Consider the following 20,018-nt stretch of genomic DNA (forward strand, 5'->3'; position numbering starts at 1 on the left):
GTGAATACGTGGGCTGTTGTACAGTAGTTTGGTAAAAAGCCAATTTGACACTTGCTCAGTACATTGTTTTTGCTGAAGAAATGTACGAGTCTGCTGTTAATGAGAATGCCGAGGATTGTCCCCTGGTAGTTATTGGGGTCAAATTTGTCTCCACTTTTGTGGATTGGGGCGATCAGTCCTTTGTTCCAAATATTGTGGAAGATGTCAGAGCTGAGGATGATGTTAACATATAGCTTCAATAAAGTTCCAACCGGAGTATTCCTTCTTGTCTCCATGAGCAATGGAACGCAAGTGACTACCATGAGGAAAAAGTGCGATCACAAAATGGCTGCTTGATGGACATCTGATATATTCTGCTCTCATTCACTCCCACAACCACATAGAAGCCTCATTATAATTTCTATTGATGGTTGACATCTAGTGGAACCCCTAGGCAGTGCAACATCATATCTCAAGGGGATTTCATTGGGGACTCTGGTGAATACATACAAGCTCAGATTTCTGACTTCCTGTTTTGATTTCAACTCAGGATTTTGCCTGCCAATGTGAGTTCTGTTATACTCACAGACATCATTCAAACAGTTTTATAAACGTCAGAGTGTTTTCTATCCAATACTAATAATAATATGCAAATATTAGCAACTATGACTGAGGATCAGGCCGTTTTATATGGGCACTTTTCATCCAAGCTACTCAATACTGCCCCTGCAGCCATAAAAAGTTAAAGAGTATAGCCAATTGGAATTTGTGGTCTGTATATTTTATAAATTCATTCAGGATACCATCAGGCATTTTTGGGTAGAGGGTTTGTAATTTATTTTGTAGATCATTCAATGAAATTAGAGAATCCAGTGGGTTCTGGTAGTCTTTAATAGTTGATTCTAAGATTTGCATTTGATCATGTATATGTTTTTGCTGTTTGTTCTTTGTTATAGAGCCAAAATGATTGGAGAAGTGGTTTATCCATACATCTCCGTTTTGGATAGATAGCGCTTTGTGTTGTTGTTTGTTTAGAGTTTTCCAATTTTCCCAGAAGTGGTTCAATTCTATGGATTCTTCAGTTACATTGAGCTGATTTCTGACGTGCTGCTCCTTATTTTTCCGTAATGTATTTCTGTATTGTTTTTAGTGATTCACCATAGTGAAGGCGTAGGCTCAGGTTTTCTAGGTCTCTATGTTTTTGGTTGGATAGGTTTCTCAATTTCTTTCTTAGGTTTTTGCATTATACATCAAACCATTTGTCATTGTTGTTCATTTTCTTAGGTTGTCTGCTTGAAAGCTTTCTACTGCCAAGTTTACATCTTCACTATTATAGTGAAACCTTTGTCCAGGGAATTGTCTAGAAGGGATTGAATTTGTTGTTGCCTAATGTTTTTTTGGTAGTTTTACACACTATTTTCCTTCCATCTATAGCATTTCTTAATATTATTCAGTTCCTTTGGCTTTTATGTCTTGTGATTTGAGCATAGCTCTGTTCAATTAGAGTGTGATTTTGCTGTGATCTGATAGGAGTGTCAGTGGACTGACTGTGAACGCTCTAAGAGACTCTGGGTTGAGGTCAGTGATAAAGTAGTCTACAGTGCTACTGACAAGAGATGAGCTATAGTTGTACCTTCCATAGGAGCCCCCTCAAAGCCTACCATTGACTATGTACATACCCAGAGTCTGACAGAGCTGTAGGTGTACCTACCATAGGAGCCCCCTCAAAGCCTACCATTGACTATGTACATACCCAGAGTCTGACAGAGCTGCAGGAGTTGTGACATGTTTTTGTTGGTTATGTGGTCGTAGTTGCATCTGGGGGGTATATGGGGGAAGGAATGCTGTCACCTCCAGGTAGGTGTTTGTCCCGCTGAGGGTGTTGGGTTCTTGTCCAGTTCTGGCATTTAGGTCACCACAGACTAGTACATGTCCCTGAGCCTGAAAATTGTTGATCTCCCCCTCTAGGATTTAGAAGCTGTCATCATTTATATTCTATTGGATATATTTAGCACATGAGGACATTTTTCTCTGTTGAGGCCGATCATTTCCTTATTAATTTCTGTAAAATGTTCCTCTTTTGACTAATTTAATAGTGTGTGTTAGGTCTGCTCTATAGCAAATTAGCATACGCACTGAGTCTCTTCCCTGTTTCACACCTGGTAGGGTGGTGGATGGGACTAGCAGCTCTCTGTAACCTAGAGGGAAACCAGTGGGCCTGTCTCCTTTATACCATTTTTCTTGTAGGATGACAATGTCTGTATTTCCAATTTCTTTGATGAAGTCAGGGTTCCTGCTCTTTAGGCCAAAGACAGATGACCTCAGACCTTGTATATTCCAGGATGAGATAGTAAAAGCTTTCTGTTCCATAGTGTCTAGTGTTGTTTTTGCGTGGTTTAGGCCCGGACCATCACAGTAGGTGTGAGTAGAGCATGTTGAGCATCTGATATATATACCTCTTAGGTCGCAGGATGGGGTTTGGGCGGGTGTAATAGTGGGGGTTGGGTAGGGCTGGGCAAAAAGATCTATATCAATGACTATCGAGGTAATTACTTCCCTCAATAACGATATAAAAACCTTTTAGATTAAATTTCAACAATGTCGATATAGAGTAATTAGGTACAGCAGTCCATTTCACCTCTGTGACCCAGCAGGAACGTGCGGAGAAGTGACAATATGCACGTGGAGAGGTACACGCCCACTAAAAACCACTTAGCACCTCGAGTGATGGAGTCGCCACTATTAACCACGAAAAATGAGTGATGTAGGCGAAAACAGTGGAAGTGATAGCCATGGAGAAGGAGCAGCTTCCAACAAAGAAATGATTGATAAAAAGGGTTAAACTGAAGCTATAGCATAGGGGCTCATTGACGCTCTCGCCTCCTGGGGACTCAGTCAAGGCAGACAGGTCTGCATAACAAAGGATAGTGGTGTGAACGTGGTGAAGGCCGCTCAAATCAACAAATGGACCCGACTAGAATGTTTTGGACATTGTCTGCACTTGGCCATTGGTAAGTAACCTTGTCAATTGTGTATATTGAAGTGATTGGTTAGAGTGAACTAAATGTGATTTTTTTTCCCCCATCAACTGATTAAGTTAGATATTACATTTGTACATAACTAAAGGCATTATTGTGATTTAAATGTTTTATTAATATCTCTTGATTTCTCTTAGAGAGAGTGGCTAGAGACAAATGGGTGGATCAAGCATTTGGAGTATGTAAGAAAGTGGTAGGTGCCTTTTCCTATTGGTGGAAAAAGAAGAGAGACCTGGCAGTTGCTCAAAAAGAACACAACCTACCCCAGAACAAGTTGGTGACAGAGTCGCCTACCAGGTGGGGCTCACGTCAAAAGATGGTGCAAAGAGTACTGGAGTAGGAGAAAGCCATTTCACAGGTCTTGTCCAGTGACACGAAGACCTGGCACTTAGCTCCCACTTCTACAGATATAGATGTTCTTGAGTCCATCAACCAGGCATTGACCCCACTCCTAGAATTCACAGATGCTCTGTCGGTTGAGTCTTATGTCAGTGTGTCTTACCTAAAGCCAGTACTACACCTGTTCAATACAGAGGTCATGAAACCTGATGATGGTGAAACAGAGCTCACCCAAACCATCAAAACGATAGTCATGGACTATCTGAATGAGAAATATGATGATCTAGCCACAGATGACCTCAGAAATGGTCAATGAGGGACATGAAAACCCAAGCCCAGTACAAGGAGACGTTGCTGCTGCTTCACCACAACTGACAGTTAAAAAGAGAAAGTCACTGGGCAGTTTTTTCAAAAAGCCCTTCAGTCTCCTGATGCTGACAGTGAAACCAATCCACTGGATTGGTGGAAGATCCACCCAAAGAACTTTCCCAAAGTCAGTCACATGGCAAAGCGCTACCTGTCCCCCCCCCCCCCCCCCCCCCCCCCCCTCCCAACATAGTGACCTGCCATAGGGCAGTTTTTAAGCCTGAGACCGTAGACAGACTTGTCTTTCTTGCTTGTAACTTGTAAGACAACAACTACCCCAACTTCAACGGTGATGTGCCATTAGGCTCAACTACCCCAACATAAACTGTGATGTGCCATTAGGCTCAACTACCCCAACATAAACTGTGATGTGCCATTAGGCTCAACTACCCCAACATAAACTGTGATGTGCCATTAGGCTCAACTACCCCAACATAAACTGTGATGTGCCATTAGGCTCAACTACCCCAACATAAACTGTGATGTGCCATTAGGCTCAACTACCCCAACATAAACTGTGATGTGCCATTAGGCTCAACTACCCCAACATAAACTGTGATGTGCCATTAGGCTCAACTACCCCAACATAAACTGTGATGTGCCATTAGGCTCAACTACCCCAACATAAACTGTGATGTGCCATTAGGCTCAACTACCCCAACATAAACTGTGATGTGCCATTAGGCTCAACTACCCCAACATAAACTGTGATGTGCCATTAGGCTCAACTACCCCAACATAAACTGTGATGTGCCATTAGGCTCAACTACCCCAACATAAACTGTGATGTGCCATTAGGCTCAACTACCCCAACATAAACTGTGATGTGCCATTAGGCTCAACTACCCCAACATAAACTGTGATGTGCCATTAGGCTCAACTACCCCAACATAAACTGTGATGTGCCATTAGGCTCAACTACCCCAACATAAACTGTGATGTGCCATTAGGCTCAACTACCCCAACATAAACTGTGATGTGCCATTAGGCTCAACTACCCCAACATAAACTGTGATGTGCCATTAGGCTCAACTACCCCAACATAAACTGTGATGTGCCATTAGGCTCAACTACCCCAACATAAACTGTGATGTGCCATTAGGCTCAACTACCCCAACATAAACTGTGATGTGCCATTAGGCTCAACTACCCCAACATAAACTGTGATGTGCCATTAGGCTCAACTACCCCAACATAAACTGTGATGTGCCATTAGGCTCAACTACCCCAACATAAACTGTGATGTGCCATTAGGCTCAACTACCCCAACATAAACTGTGATGTGCCATTAGGCTCAACTACCCCAACATAAACTGTGATGTGCCATTAGGCTCAACTACCCCAACATAAACTGTGATGTGCCATTAGGCTCAACTACCCCAACATAAACTGTGATGTGCCATTAGGCTCAACTACCCCAACATAAACTGTGATGTGCCATTAGGCTCAACTACCCCAACATAAACTGTGATGTGCCATTAGGCTCAACTACCCCAACATAAACTGTGATGTGCCATTAGGCTCAACTACCCCAACATAAACTGTGATGTGCCATTAGGCTCAACTACCCCAACATAAACTGTGATGTGCCATTAGGCTCAACTACCCCAACATAAACTGTGATGTGCCATTAGGCTCAACTACCCCAACATAAACTGTGATGTGCCATTAGGCTCAACTACCCCAACATAAACTGTGATGTGCCATTAGGCTCAACTACCCCAACATAAACTGTGATGTGCCATTAGGCTCAACTACCCCAACATAAACTGTGATGTGCCATTAGGCTCAACTACCCCAACATAAACTGTGATGTGCCATTAGGCTCAACTACCCCAACATAAACTGTGATGTGCCATTAGGCTCAACTACCCCAACATAAACTGTGATGTGCCATTAGGCTCAACTACCCCAACATAAACTGTGATGTGCCATTAGGCTCAACTACCCCAACATAAACTGTGATGTGCCATTAGGCTCAACTACCCCAACATAAACTGTGATGTGCCATTAGGCTCAACTACCCCAACATAAACTGTGATGTGCCATTAGGCTCAACTACCCCAACATAAACTGTGATGTGCCATTAGGCTCAACTACCCCAACATAAACTGTGATGTGCCATTAGGCTCAACTACCCCAACATAAACTGTGATGTGCCATTAGGCTCAACTACCCCAACATAAACTGTGATGTGCCATTAGGCTCAACTACCCCAACATAAACTGTGATGTGCCATTAGGCTCAACTACCCCAACATAAACTGTGATGTGCCATTAGGCTCAACTACCCCAACATAAACTGTGATGTGCCATTAGGCTCAACTACCCCAACATAAACTGTGATGTGCCATTATGCTCAACTACCCCAACATAAACTGTGATGTGCCATTAGGCTCAACTACCCCAACATAAACTGTGATGTGCCATTAGGCTCAACTACCCCAACATAAACTGTGATGTGCCATTAGGCTCAACTACCCCAACATAAACTGTGATGTGCCATTAGGCTCAACTACCCCAACATAAACTGTGATGTGCCATTAGGCTCAACTACCCCAACATAAACTGTGATGTGCCATTATGCTCAACTACCCCAACATAAACTGTGATGTGCCATTAGGCTCAACTACCCCAACATAAACTGTGATGTGCCATTAGGCTCAACTACCCCAACATAAACTGTGATGTGCCATTAGGCTCAACTACCCCAACATAAACTGTGATGTGCCATTAGGCTCAACTACCCCAACATAAACTGTGATGTGCCATTAGGCTCAACTACCCCAACATAAACTGTGATGTGCCATTAGGCTCAACTACCCCAACATAAACTGTGATGTGCCATTAGGCTCAACTACCCCAACATAAACTGTGATGTGCCATTAGGCTCAACTACCCCAACATAAACTGTGATGTGCCATTAGGCTCAACTACCCCAACATAAACTGTGATGTGCCATTAGGCTCAACTACCCCAACATAAACTGTGATGTGCCATTAGGCTCAACTACCCCAACATAAACTGTGATGTGCCATTAGGCTCAACTACCCCAACATAAACTGTGATGTGCCATTAGGCTCAACTACCCCAACATAAACTGTGATGTGCCATTAGGCTCAACTACCCCAACATAAACTGTGATGTGCCATTAGGCTCAACTACCCCAACATAAACTGTGATGTGCCATTAGGCTCAACTACCCCAACATAAACTGTGATGTGCCATTAGGCTCAACTACCCCAACATAAACTGTGATGTGCCATTATGCTCAACTACCCCAACATAAACTGTGATGTGCCATTATGCTCAACTACCCCAACATAAACTGTGATGTGCCATTAGGCTCAACTACCCCAACATAAACTGTGATGTGCCATTATGCTCAACTACCCCAACATAAACTGTGATGTGCCATTAGGCTCAACTACCCCAACATAAACTGTGATGTGCCATTAGGCTCAACTACCCCAACATAAACTGTGATGTGCCATTAGGCTCAACTACCCCAACATAAACTGTGATGTGCCATTAGGCTCAACTACCCCAACATAAACTGTGATGTGCCATTAGGCTCAACTACCCCAACATAAACTGTGATGTGCCATTATGCTCAACTACCCCAACATAAACTGTGATGTGCCATTAGGCTCAACTACCCCAACATAAACTGTGATGTGCCATTAGGCTCAACTACCCCAACATAAACTGTGATGTGCCATTAGGCTCAACTACCCCAACATAAACTGTGATGTGCCATTATGCTCAACTACCCCAACATAAACTGTGATGTGCCATTAGGCTCAACTACCCCAACATAAACTGTGATGTGCCATTAGGCTCAACTACCCCAACATAAACTGTGATGTGCCATTATGCTCAACTACCCCAACATAAACTGTGATGTGCCATTAGGCTCAACTACCCCAACATAAACTGTGATGTGCCATTATGCTCAACTACCCCAACATAAACTGTGATGTGCCATTAGGCTCAACTACCCCAACATAAACTGTGATGTGCCATTAGGCTCAACTACCCCAACATAAACTGTGATGTGCCATTAGGCTCAACTACCCCAACATAAACTGTGATGTGCCATTAGGCTCAACTACCCCAACATAAACTGTGATGTGCCATTAGGCTCAACTACCCCAACATAAACTGTGATGTGCCATTAGGCTCAACTACCCCAACATAAACTGTGATGTGCCATTAGGCTCAACTACCCCAACATAAACTGTGATGTGCCATTAGGCTCAACTACCCCAACATAAACTGTGATGTGCCATTATGCTAACAGTTCTAATGCATATTGACTTGCACTATTTATTTATTGCTCATGACTTGTAAGGGTTTACAGCTTAAACAAAAGTGGAGTTAAAATGTTATCTGTGAGTTCTCCTTCTGACATTAAATAAGAAACATTACAGCTTTTGGTTTGTTCAGGCATTCTTGAGTCTGAAGCAGATATGCATCTTTTTAAACATTATTTGATTAATATCGTGATAATTATCGTTATCGATTGGAAAAATATATATATACAGATTGGAATCATTAAAACTAGTTTTTCAACCACTCACAAATTTCTTGTGATATTATACAAAAGTGAAATGAACAAAAATGATCAGTAAACATTACACTCACAGAAGTTCCAAAAGAATAAAGACATTACAGATGTCTCACATAAAGGAGGAGTGGAAATAATGTAAAATAATGTTTCTGAGTGCTCTCTGTAGGGAGATGTTAGTGAAAGAGGTCTGGTCTCTGATAACTCATAATGACACTGTTTACTGCCTACACACACCCACTGCTTCCTCTCCATCACACATCTTGTATTATACCTTTTATAGAGTCACGTAGTAATAGGCCACTCCGAGCCTAACCAGATACCTGTCTGCGTGGGTTTCTGTAGGCTACATGTATACGTGTCTGCCCATCTGATTGTATAGCTATGGTGTTAAGGGTGAATCCATCCCATGGGGATTATTGTTCCCTTCACTTCATTTCCTGTACTGGTTCTGGGGAAGTTTTCAGCATGCTGTGTATTGACTGATTGGCTTCTGTGTGTTTCAGACATTACACACACACTTTCAAAACACATTTGTGTTTGAGTGTGTCTGTCTGCGTAAGTAAGTATATACTGTAGGTCTAAAACTAACTAGGCCCCTATGTGTGCCTATGTATTTAAACTATGTGCTGACGGAGTGTGTGAGGGTTGATGGCTAACTCTGCAGGGAGAGATGGAGAGAGGGAAAATGAGGGAGACAGAGCTTGTGAAAGCGATGGATAGCAAGAAAGAGGGAGGAGAGAGTGGGAGGTAGGAAATGAGGAGGGATGGTGGAGGGGTTGTTAGTTCTCTGTTTCACAGGGAGATGCGGTTCAGCAGAAATATGAGAGAGAGAGAGAGAGAGAGAGAGAGAGAGAGAGAGAGAGAGAGAGAGAGAGAGAGAGAGAGAGAGAGAGAGAGAGAGAGAGAGAGAGAGAGAGAGAGAGAGAGAGAGAGAGAGAGAGAGAGAGAGAGAGAGAGAGAGAGAGAGAGAGAGAGAGAGAGAGAGAGAGAGAGAGAGAGAGAGAGAGAGAGAGAGAGAGAGAGAGAGAGAGAGAGAGAGAGAGAGAGAGAGAGAGAGAGAGAGAGAGAGAGAGAGAGCGCGCTGTAAAAGTCTGCTTTCTGGAAACACTTCAGTCTGGGGTAGCTGAGGTTGGGATTGACCCTGGGGGGATTTGCCCTAGGCCATGTTATCATCAGTGTTGCATCACATGACCATTGTACCGCCCATAATGCCTGCCCTGCAAAAGCACACACACACACACACACACCCATCCCCACACCCCAATATGTGTCTCAGTTTGAGCCTTAATCTGTCTGTCATGCCCATACCAAGCCACCCTCAGGTAACATCCAAGGTGTTAATGTTGTTGTAGCGTAACAGGAGCTGTCTCTCATTAGATGTGTAGTGTAGTATGAGGTGGTCGTAATGTGATGCTAGATTCACTGTAGGTGATTTGTCTTTATAAATACACACCACAGGAGGTTGGTGGCAGCTTAATTGGGGAGAACTGGCTTGTGTTAATGACTGGATCAGAATCAGTGGAATGGTATCAAGTACATCAAACTCCGTTTCCAGGTGTTTGATGCCTTTCCATTCGCTCCGTTCCAGCCATTATTATGAGCCATCCTCCCCTCAGCAGCCTCCTGTGATACACAGATACTACACACATATAAGCACATCTCACACACATTGTAATGTTATTTTCAGGCCTCAGTCCTCATTATTTCCATTCAGCGCTACTAGTGCTAGCAGGCCTTTGAGTCACACTGAAGCTGTTTTGCTTGAACGGAAGATCAACTATGAGTAGCATTTGGATTCTGAGTGTTGCTGTTTTTAACTGAACTTCCTTCCATTGTGGTGTCTGTGACGTCATACAGGCTTCCTTATAGACGTGAGCGTTTTAGGACATCACAGTTGAATTCACTAAATCACCGTGGAACAATGGGCAGCAGTGGAGTGGAGCTAATCTGAACAGTGAACATAGTAGCTAACTGATATCACTGTTATTCGCTGTTGTGAGACCGTAGCCAAGAATACAGGAAGTCTTGTACTAACCTGTAGCCTTGTACAGTTTAGCTCAGTCCCCCTCCAAGGCTATTCTCTCCCTGTTGGTAAACTGGGTTGTATGGAGGTACTGAGCTTGGGAGAGAGACACCTAGTGGCACTAGTATACATCTGCAGGTGATATCTGTCTCTGCTTCCTATTTATTTCTCTCTCTCCCTCTCTCATCAGACCTGTCAAGGAATCGTTTGGCAGAGGTCCCCTCGGAGGTGTGTCACCTGGTCGCCTTGGAATCGCTGAACCTATATCACAACTGTATCAAAACTATTCCTGACACCATCATCAACCTACAGTCACTCACCTCCTTAAACCTCAGGTAAGACTTGGACCTACTGTTAACAGGTGACTGTGTTGAGTGAGAAACACATTCGTTTTCAATGTTATTAGAAACACCTCCAATCTTTTTCCAAGAGTTGCTGAATATCAGTGGTTGATCCTTAAAGTTGTGTTTGCACAGATATCCCTATGAGGTGCCATTATTGGTTCAGTAATGGGTTAAATACATTAGATGTCAGTTGATATTTGATAGGCAGCAGAGGGTTAACAGTTAGCAGGTGTCAGTTTGGCCAGGGGCTTGTTAAGACCCAGGTGTTTGGTGCCAACTGTTCCCCAGGGCCGAGGCTTGTTAGCCTTCCGCATCACGACACCTCTCAACGGGCTGATGTCACCACTTGCATCCTCATGGCAGGACCATAAGGCAACAACACATCCTGTCTGTCTGTGTTTGTGTAATACGCTATGATCTCATACCCAGGTCACTCTAACTGTTTCATTTTATCTTTCTCCAGTGTCCACTCCTTCTTTATCTAGCTATCGACAGAGAGAGAGATAGAGAGTGAGCGAGAGAGAAAGAAGGGCAGAGGGAGAGAGAGAGAGACAGATATGTAGGGAGAGGGAGAGAGAGACATAAAGGGAGAGAGGAAGAGTCATCATATCAGTGCTAACCTGTTTTTTTTACTGCCGGCTGTATGCATCATCAACCTGAGACAAGCTCAGTAGTCTACTTCATGTCTCTAATCTCTTCATTCATGCTCACACCACTGTGTAACTGAGGCAAGTGCATTAGTCATATCTCTAAGACAGACAGACAGACAGACAGACAGACAGACACATGCACATGCATGAATATATGCATGTTGTGTTGCGGTCATATTGCTCAGGTTAAGTTAATTAGTCATTTAATAAGTGATTAATTTAGTTAGTTATCTAAATGCTACACCTGAAGGGAGAGGAAGTCTAGTTTATCTTCTCATCACTGAGCCTCAGTTGGCGTTAGCTGATGTAGTGCATGCGTGTGTGTCTGAGTATAATGTGATGTGAGTGCCCCAGTGACAGCACCAGGGGATGTGTTTTACACCACTAGACAGATAGTCACATTTAAATGTGTAGCTTTTCATATCGCAGTCAAAACAGGAAATAGAGAACACTCTCCATGTCTGCACCAGCAACACATAAAAAGGACTGCTTTATTTTTAGGATTGTTCTGTTCCTGGCCTGTATCATGATGGAAAGAGAATGAAAACTCTTTGTTGTCTAGATCAGTGGTTCCCAACAAGGGGTACTAGGACAACCAGGGGTGCTAGGACAACCAGGGGTGCTCGAACAACCAGGGGTACTAGGACAACCAGGGGTACTAGGACAACCAGGGGTACTAGGACCACTAGGGGTCCCACTAGGGGTACTAGGACCACTAGGGATACTAGGACAACCAGGGATACTAGGGGTACTAGGACAACCAGGGATACTAGGACAACCAGGGGTACTAGGACAACCAGGGATACTAGGGTCACTAGGGGTACTAGGACCACCAGGGGTACTAGGACCACTAGGGGTACTAGGGCAACCAGGGGTACTAGGACAACCAGGGGTACTAGGAAAACCAGGGGTACTAGGACCACTAGGGATACTTGGACACCAAGGGGTACTTGGACCACTAGATGAAGGCTGTTTGGAGCTGCCAGCTGTTGTTATCATGTTGTGTCATGGAGTTTGCTGATTTCTATTGCTGTGTTTTAGTGTGATGTTCTTTCATTCTGTCAGCTTTTATTTAGTCAGTCAGCTTTTACTGTGAACTATTGTAATGCTAGCTTGTTGCTCTATTGCGTTAGCTTGTGCTGTTGTGCTAGCTGCAGTACAGTGTAGTGGGAGTGTAGTGTGTGCTCCTTATGATTATGTTTTTGCCTAATGATGTGATGTGGTTCTTGTGTGGTCCTAGTTGACAGCTCCTAGCTCCTCTCTCTTGGCCTGTGTGTTGTTATGTTACTACTCCACTGGGGGTTGCATTCCGCTAACATAGTTAGCTAACGCTAGCTAATGCTGTTTTGAATGAAAACTATTTTTACCTACACATTGAAGAAGGCTGCAAAGTTGAAACGTCTGTGTACACTATGAAGTAAGCTTGATCTTTTTGAGTGCAGACCCATCACACTTAGCTAACATTATTGGATTCAGCCAGTGTTGTCTATACATTCTCATTCCGTCTGTAATCTCTTGGATCAGAGACGGAGACCGTGTTTGACATCTCTGGCTTTGTGCCCCTGGACTGCACAGTGATACAGCTAGATATGATGCAACACTACACATGCATGCGAACGTGAAAGCATGCAGGCATACACGCAAACATACACACAGGAACCCACTGTGTGTGTGGGAACAGCTGGATAAACTCAATTTGATTTAATTTCCTGAATATTCCTGCCAGTGCTGAGTCAGAGGACCTAAAGTCCCTCATGGAGCATTTCCCATGTCCCCAGGAGGACAAGGGCTATTTTAAGCTTAGGGGATAGGGTTAGGGTTACAATTAGGGTTAGGTTAGGGTTAGGGTTTAGGGAAAGTAGGATTCTGCATGTAAATCAATTTTCGGTCTCCACGAGGATAGAAGAACAAAGCGCATGTTTGTGTGTGTACCGATGGGTCATTTCCAGGGTCATTTGTAGCCTTTGATGTGGAGTGGAGAACTTATTTTCTCTGGGGTCATCTGTAAACCACTCTGCTCATACTCTGCTATGTCAATGTTAAAAGGTCTCTCTCCCAGCCACTGACCCCCTGCCGTGTGCTGGCTAACTGCAGCTGTAAGCCGGAGACAGTACACCAGAAGCCTGTTTTATGAGAGGTTTAAACTGCTTGGAGGTGTTCTACTCTGTTTACGAAAGGACTTGGATTGTTTTAAAGCATTTTGGCTAACTGCTAGTGTAAACCAGGGAGGGAACACCACAATCCTCTTTTTATTAAGGGTTTTTGGAGGGTTTGGGGGCTGTTTTGTCATGCTGGACTGAACTAGATTGAGATTCAGGTTGTGTGTGTTTATGTTTTGCATAAGTACAGTACAGTGCTGGGAGAGGAAGTGTTTATGGGAAAGCTAATGAGTAGTTTGTCCCCATGGGGCATTCTGTTTCTTACACTACACTAGACACAAACAGTCATAAACACTGACTCGTGTAATGTAAATATGAATACCATTATGCAACACATTGTTACAATGCAGATAGTGCTCTTTGCCTTCTCTCTCTTAAGTTTAATTGGTTTATAAAATATTAAAATGTATATTTTCCTATGTAAACAAAAGCTGCTTAACAAGTCTTCGTCCCATTGGATATATCCATGAATAAGGTCCAACACACATCTCATCTAGCACCTTTTATTGAAGTTTCCATCCGAATAGATCTTTGTCAGCTCTACATGGTAGACAATCTGGACATCCCGTTCATCTCTCTGATCTGCATCTCTCAGTGTCAGTCGTCATGCTGTCCCAGGCTGTGTGTAATAATATATAGCTGTGTGTGTTCACAGTCGGAACCAGCTGTGTGCTCTGCCAGCCTGCCTGTGTGGGTTGCCCCTACGAGTCCTCAATGCCAGCAACAACAAGCTGGTGTGTATACCTGAGGCCATCGGTCAGCTCAGGAGCCTCATGGAGCTGGTAAGACTCTCTCTCTCTCTCTCTCTCTCTTTCTCTAAAAATGCCAGTGTCAGACTCAGCTCTTAGTTTCCTGTGTGAGTTCCTGGCCAAGCTTAGCCTTACGTAACTGTACTGTTCTTCACTGAGGGTTGAAATGAATGGAACCAGCCCTAATGGAGCTAGCGCTGCCTGTAAACAGGAAACAGGGGAGGAGGGGAGACTTTGTTTGACTCCATGTGAGGAGACAGGCTAGACCAGTGGAATAGGAAGCAATGTGGCTGTAATAGGGATGTGTCATGAGCCATATAAACCCCTTACCTTAGTTCCTGTACACCAGGGGTGACCAACCATCCTCCTAAAGAGCTACTGGGTTTACAGACCAGACCTTCTCTAACACTCCTGATTCTACTAATCTGCTGCTCATCATTACCTTGATTAGTTTAAAGCCGGTGTGTTTGTGTAGGACTAGAACAAAATCCTGCACATGCACCAGAAAGTGATATGTGTTTGAGTTAACGCTGTGCGTTGTGCCCCCTACAGGATGTGAGCTGTAATGAGATCACTGCTCTGCCCCGTCACATCGGCCGACTCAAGGCCCTCCGAGAACTCAACGTCCGCAGGAACCTGCTCTGTGTCCTTCCTGAAGGTGAGTTTAACCTCCGTTCACAAGAGTTGAACAGGAAAACGTCCACATGTGCATCTAGGAAACATCAATCTACTCCATGCTGTATTGCAAGCCCAGCCAAATAAGAGCCAGACAGAGCTACAATAACTGTATCTGTGTCTAAGATGTCTATGATCCAGTCTCCTGGTATGTCTCATGGCCCAGGGGTATTGAGCAGTACTAGTCTTTGTGAGTTGAGATGTCTAGCAGAGCAGTGTTTCCCAACTCCAGTCCTCAAGTACCTCCAACAGCACACACTTTTGTTGTAGCCCTCAGAAAATGTGTGCTCATAGAAGGCTTGATGATAGGTTGACAAGTTGAATCAGGTGTGCCTGACCGGGGCTACAACAAAAAGGTGTGCTGTTGGGGTACTGGAGGACTGGAGTTGGGAAACACTGCTATAGAATAAAATACGTATATGTGACAGGAGAGCTCTCTAAGTTCCAGAGATGTCGCCCGTCGTCTGTCAGAACCTGGCAACCTCTCATTGTCTGAATGGTGGACGAGTATTATTCTGAACATTCTTCCTACATATTTTCCCCGGTTGCGTCTCTGTAGTAGATTTACAGTCGGTGATTTCTGATCATGCTGCAGATGCTCCATCTATCCTCTCTGGGTTTGATTGATGAGCCTGGATCTGGCCAGGCGGCTCGACTCCCATGGGTGGAGGACAGGAGTGGAGACAGGGGATTGGAGCCCTGGGGAGGATGGGGGATGTTGGGAAATAGAGTTTTAAATTGTTTGTTGTACTTTTGGGGCATCACTCCTTAAATGTATTTTGGAGAGACCCCCTTCCTGGGCCACCAAGGCACCAAATTATTGTAGTTGACCTGCCAAAAAATGTTTCTTTATTTATTTTTTGTTGTTACCTATACAGTAGGTGATATGGATGCTGAAAATATTGTTGAGATTTCCCCCTTTTTATACTGAATGGTAAAAAAAAATCCCTCATAGAAGTTATTCTAAGGGATGACCTTGAGAGACTTTCTCATTTCAGCTAATTAAGAGAAGTAGTGTACTCTGCTGGTTGGTTTTAAAAATAATATTTGGGGCTCTCCTTCATGGCCTCCCAGCTAAGATTATCTCTGTCGTCTCAGAGGGATTTTAATTATAAAAGGTTGTCAGAGAGATAAAGTCTTAATTGTTTTGCTTGAATTACGACCTCTTGGGGAATGTGTTGCTGGCACAGAATTGCTGAGACTCTCTCGCTCTGTCTTTGTTACTATTTCTCTGTTACTCTTTCTCACTCTCTGTCATTGACCTCTCACTGTCTATTTTCTCTATCTGATTTCAGGAATACTTTATCCCATTTTTCCCATAAAATGCATGTGATACGACAAAGCTACACCAGTTACACCCAGCCTAATAGCTGTTATTTATTTTATCAGTATTTTCCAATGTAAGTCTGTGGTTTTCTTCAATTTCCTAACAATGTCTCCTCTCTCATATTGACTGGGTCATAGTGGTTTGTGCTGAGCTTAGCGCCTAGGATACGTTCCTCCAGTTTATTTTTAACTTTTGGCAAGGTCCACGTTAGCTGAACTTTGGCAGTGAGGGAGTCTTGAAGTATCAGGGCTGCCTCTGCTGGGCTCTGGGTTTCTAGTGGGGAAAAGTTCTGTCTGATGAACCCAGTGCACAAACACACACACATGCACACACACACAACAATTACTCCTCTAACTCTAGGGCCTGTGTGTTCGTCCCTCAGACTTGGCGGAGCTTCCCCTGGTGAAATTGGACTTTTCCTGTAACAAGGTGTCTACCATCCCAGTGAGCTACAGGAAGATGGCCCAGCTCCAGAACCTACAGCTGGAGAACAACCCCCTACAGAGCCCCCCTGCACAGGTCGGTCTGGGGCTACGACTGTCTCCACAGCTTGGCATGACATACGGAGCAATGGAATATACACTGCCAAAAAAATAAAGGGAACACTAAACTAACACATCCTAGATCTGAATGAATTAAATATTCTTATTAAATACTTTTTTCTTTACATAGTTGAATGTGCTGACACCAAAATCACACAAAAATTACCAATGGAAATCACATTTATCAACCCATGGAGGTCTGGATTTGGAGTCACACTCAAAATTAAAGTGGAAAAGCACACTACAGGCTGATCCAACTTTGATGTAACAAGTCAAAATGAGGCTCAGCAGTGTGTGGCCTCCACGTACCTGTATGACCTCCCTACAACGCCTGGGCATGCTCCTGATGAGGTGGCGGATGGTCTCCTGAGGGATCTCCTCCCAGACCTGGACTAAAGCATCCGCCAACTCCTGGACAGTCTGTGGTGCAACGTGGCTGGATGGAGCAAGACATGATGTCCCAGATGTGCTCAATTGGATTCAGGTCTGGGGAACGGGCGGGCCAGTCCATAGCATCAATGCCTTCCTCTTGCAGGAACTGCTGACACACTCCAGCCACATGAGGTCTAGCATTGTCTTGCATTAGGAGGAACCCAGGGCCAACCGCACCAGCATATGGTCTCACAAGGGGTCTGAGGATCTCATTTCGGTACCTAATGGCAGTCAGGATACCTCTGCGAGCACATGGAGGGCTGTGCGGCCCCGCAAAGAAATGCCACCCCACACCATGACTGACCCAACGCCAAACCGGTCATGCTGGAGGATGTTGCAGGCAGCAGAACGTTCTCCACGGCGTCTCCAGACTGTCACGTCTGTCACATGTGCTCAGTGTGAACCTGATTTCATCTGTGAAGAGCACAGGGCGCCAGTGGCGAATTTGCCAATCTTTGTGTTCTCTGGCAAATGAAAAACGTCCTGCACGGTGTTGGGCTGTAAGCACAACCCCCACCTGTGGACGTCGGGCCCTCATACCACCCTCATGGAGTCTGTTTCTAACCGTTTGAGCAGACACATGCACATTTGTGGCCTGTTGGAGGTCATTTTGCAGGGCTCTGGCAGTGCTCCTCCTGCTCCTCCTTGCACAAAGGCGGAGGTAGCGGTCCTGCTCCTGGGTTGTTGCCCTCCTACGGCCTCCTCCACGTCTTCTGATGTACTGGCCTGTCTCCTGGTAGCGCCTCCATGCTCTGGACACTACGCTGATAGACACAGCAAACCTTCTTGCCACAGCTCGCATTGATGTGCCATCCTGGATGAGCTGCACTACCTGAGCCACTTGTGTGGGTTGTAGACTCCGTCTCATGCTACCACTAGAGTGAACGCACCGCCAGCATTCAAAAGTGACCAAAACATCAGCCAGGAAGCATAGGAACTGAGAAGTGGTCTGTGGTCCCCACCTGCAGAACCACTCCTTTATTGGGGGTGTCTTGCTAATTGCCTATAATTTCCACCTGTTGTCTATTCCATTTCCACAACAGCATGTGAAATTTATTGTCAATCAGTGTTGCTTCCTAAGTGGACAGTTTGATTTCACAGAAGTGTGATTGACTTGGAGTTACATTGTGTTGTTTAAGTGTTCCCTTTATTTTTTTGAGCAGTGTAGCATTCATCATAGGGCATGTCTCTGTGTGTTCTGTGTTTGCTATTTGTGTACCTTCTACTTTTGTATCTGTCATCTACTTGCTCTAATTCACCCATTGATGATCTGTTTTCTAGATCTGCATGAAAGGCAAAGTTCACATATTTAAGTACCTGAGCATTGAGGCATGTCGAAGTGACAAGATGCCTGATTCTCTCTACCTGCCTGTCATGGAGCGCCTCAGCCTATCACGACCCGCCACCGGCAGGTGAGTTGCTATGCCAACCCTAACGGAGGCAACTGTTAGTGCTAGGCTGGTTCAAAAGCCTGTACACACTTTGGCTCTCCAGGACCACTGTTTTACCACTGTGTATTGTGCCAGATTCTTCATCAGACCTGGGTTCAAATACTATTTAAAGTGTCTCAATTACTTTCATATACATTTGAAGTAAGTATTCAGATATATTTTATTTGAAAAGACAGGTAGTTGAACATTTAAATGTATTTGGAAATGCACTTCGAAAGTCGATTGAAATACTCAAATACACTGACGCATATACACTCCCATGCATTTAACCCAGGTGTTTAAAAATATTATTTGAAATAAGTATTTGAAAATTCTGTCAAATACCATTTGTCAGACTATTTGGTTTTTACAAATAACCATTCAACTAACCATGAACTAATACACCAAATAAAACAGTTTTTCAATTTAAATTATTATACAAAAGTCTTGCAACCAATATAATGTTAAATTTATGGGGGATACAACAATCCCAGTTCTGCAGATTTTGCTGAAGAAAGAAACAGAATCATTAGATCATTTGTTTTGGTACTGTCCATATGTAGGTTGTTTTTGGTCGCAGGTTCAGGAATGGAGGAAGAATTGCAACATTTACCCGGAGCTAACTCTGAAAATAGCACTGCTGATTTTAAAAAGTCATAATCAATCGTTTTAATAATATAATAATACTCTTCGCAAAAAAAAATATTTCATGTACAATAGGTATAATCTATGAGATTGGGTTCAGAAGGTTCAGAACTTTTGTGAAACATCACAGCACAGTTGAAAAATATATGGCAAATAGAAATCAAAACTCGATGGTCTTCAGAGATAAATGGGAGGGTTTGAGTGGAGCTGAAGGATGAGACTACAAAACAAACAAAAGATAAGAATTGTAAACTAAACTGTGTCCGTAAAATGTATATAGTATGTATAAACTGGAAGTAGAAGATTAGATGACTAAGAGTTGTTGTGCATTAGTTTACTCCATTTAGGGGATGGATGGTAGGGTTAGGGGAAAATAATAAAGGGAAATATATATAAAGAATTTACAGCAAGTCAAAGGTTTGGACACAGCTACTCATTCCAGGGTTTCTCTTTATTTTTTTACTATTTTCTACATTGTAGAATAATAGTGAAGACATCAAAACAATGAAATAACACACATGGAATCATGTAGTAACCAAAAAAGTGTTAAACAAATCCAAATATATTGTATATTTGAGATTCTTCATAGTAACCACCCTTTGCCTTGATGACAGCTTTGCACGCTCTTGGCATTCTCTCAACCAGCTTCACCTGGAACGGTTTTCCAAGAGTCTTCTGCTGAGCACTTGTTGGCTGCATTTACTTCACTCTGCAGTCCAACTCATCCTAAACTATCTCAATTGGATTG

The 20,018-nt window shown here is 43.7% G+C and overlaps 1 protein-coding gene across 6 annotated transcripts in view; it reads left to right on the plus strand.

The window, feature by feature from the left end:
* The window catches only part of LOC110501734 (leucine-rich repeat and calponin homology domain-containing protein 1), a 103,038-nt gene that overhangs the window by 38,511 nt on the left and 44,509 nt on the right, over positions 1 to 20,018 (plus strand). For all 6 annotated transcript variants that reach the window (XM_021579485.2, XM_021579487.2, XM_021579482.2 and 3 more), the window contains exons 2-6: positions 10,508 to 10,652; positions 14,126 to 14,252; positions 14,772 to 14,877; positions 16,604 to 16,740; positions 18,477 to 18,607. In XM_021579485.2, coding sequence (XP_021435160.1) covers positions 10,508 to 10,652; positions 14,126 to 14,252; positions 14,772 to 14,877; positions 16,604 to 16,740; positions 18,477 to 18,607 — 646 coding nt within the window. The remainder of the gene's footprint in view (positions 1 to 10,507; positions 10,653 to 14,125; positions 14,253 to 14,771; positions 14,878 to 16,603; positions 16,741 to 18,476; positions 18,608 to 20,018) is intronic.

This window comes from Oncorhynchus mykiss, chromosome 22 (assembly GCF_013265735.2).
Source record: "Oncorhynchus mykiss isolate Arlee chromosome 22, USDA_OmykA_1.1, whole genome shotgun sequence".
Classification (NCBI taxonomy): Eukaryota; Metazoa; Chordata; class Actinopteri; order Salmoniformes; family Salmonidae; genus Oncorhynchus; species Oncorhynchus mykiss.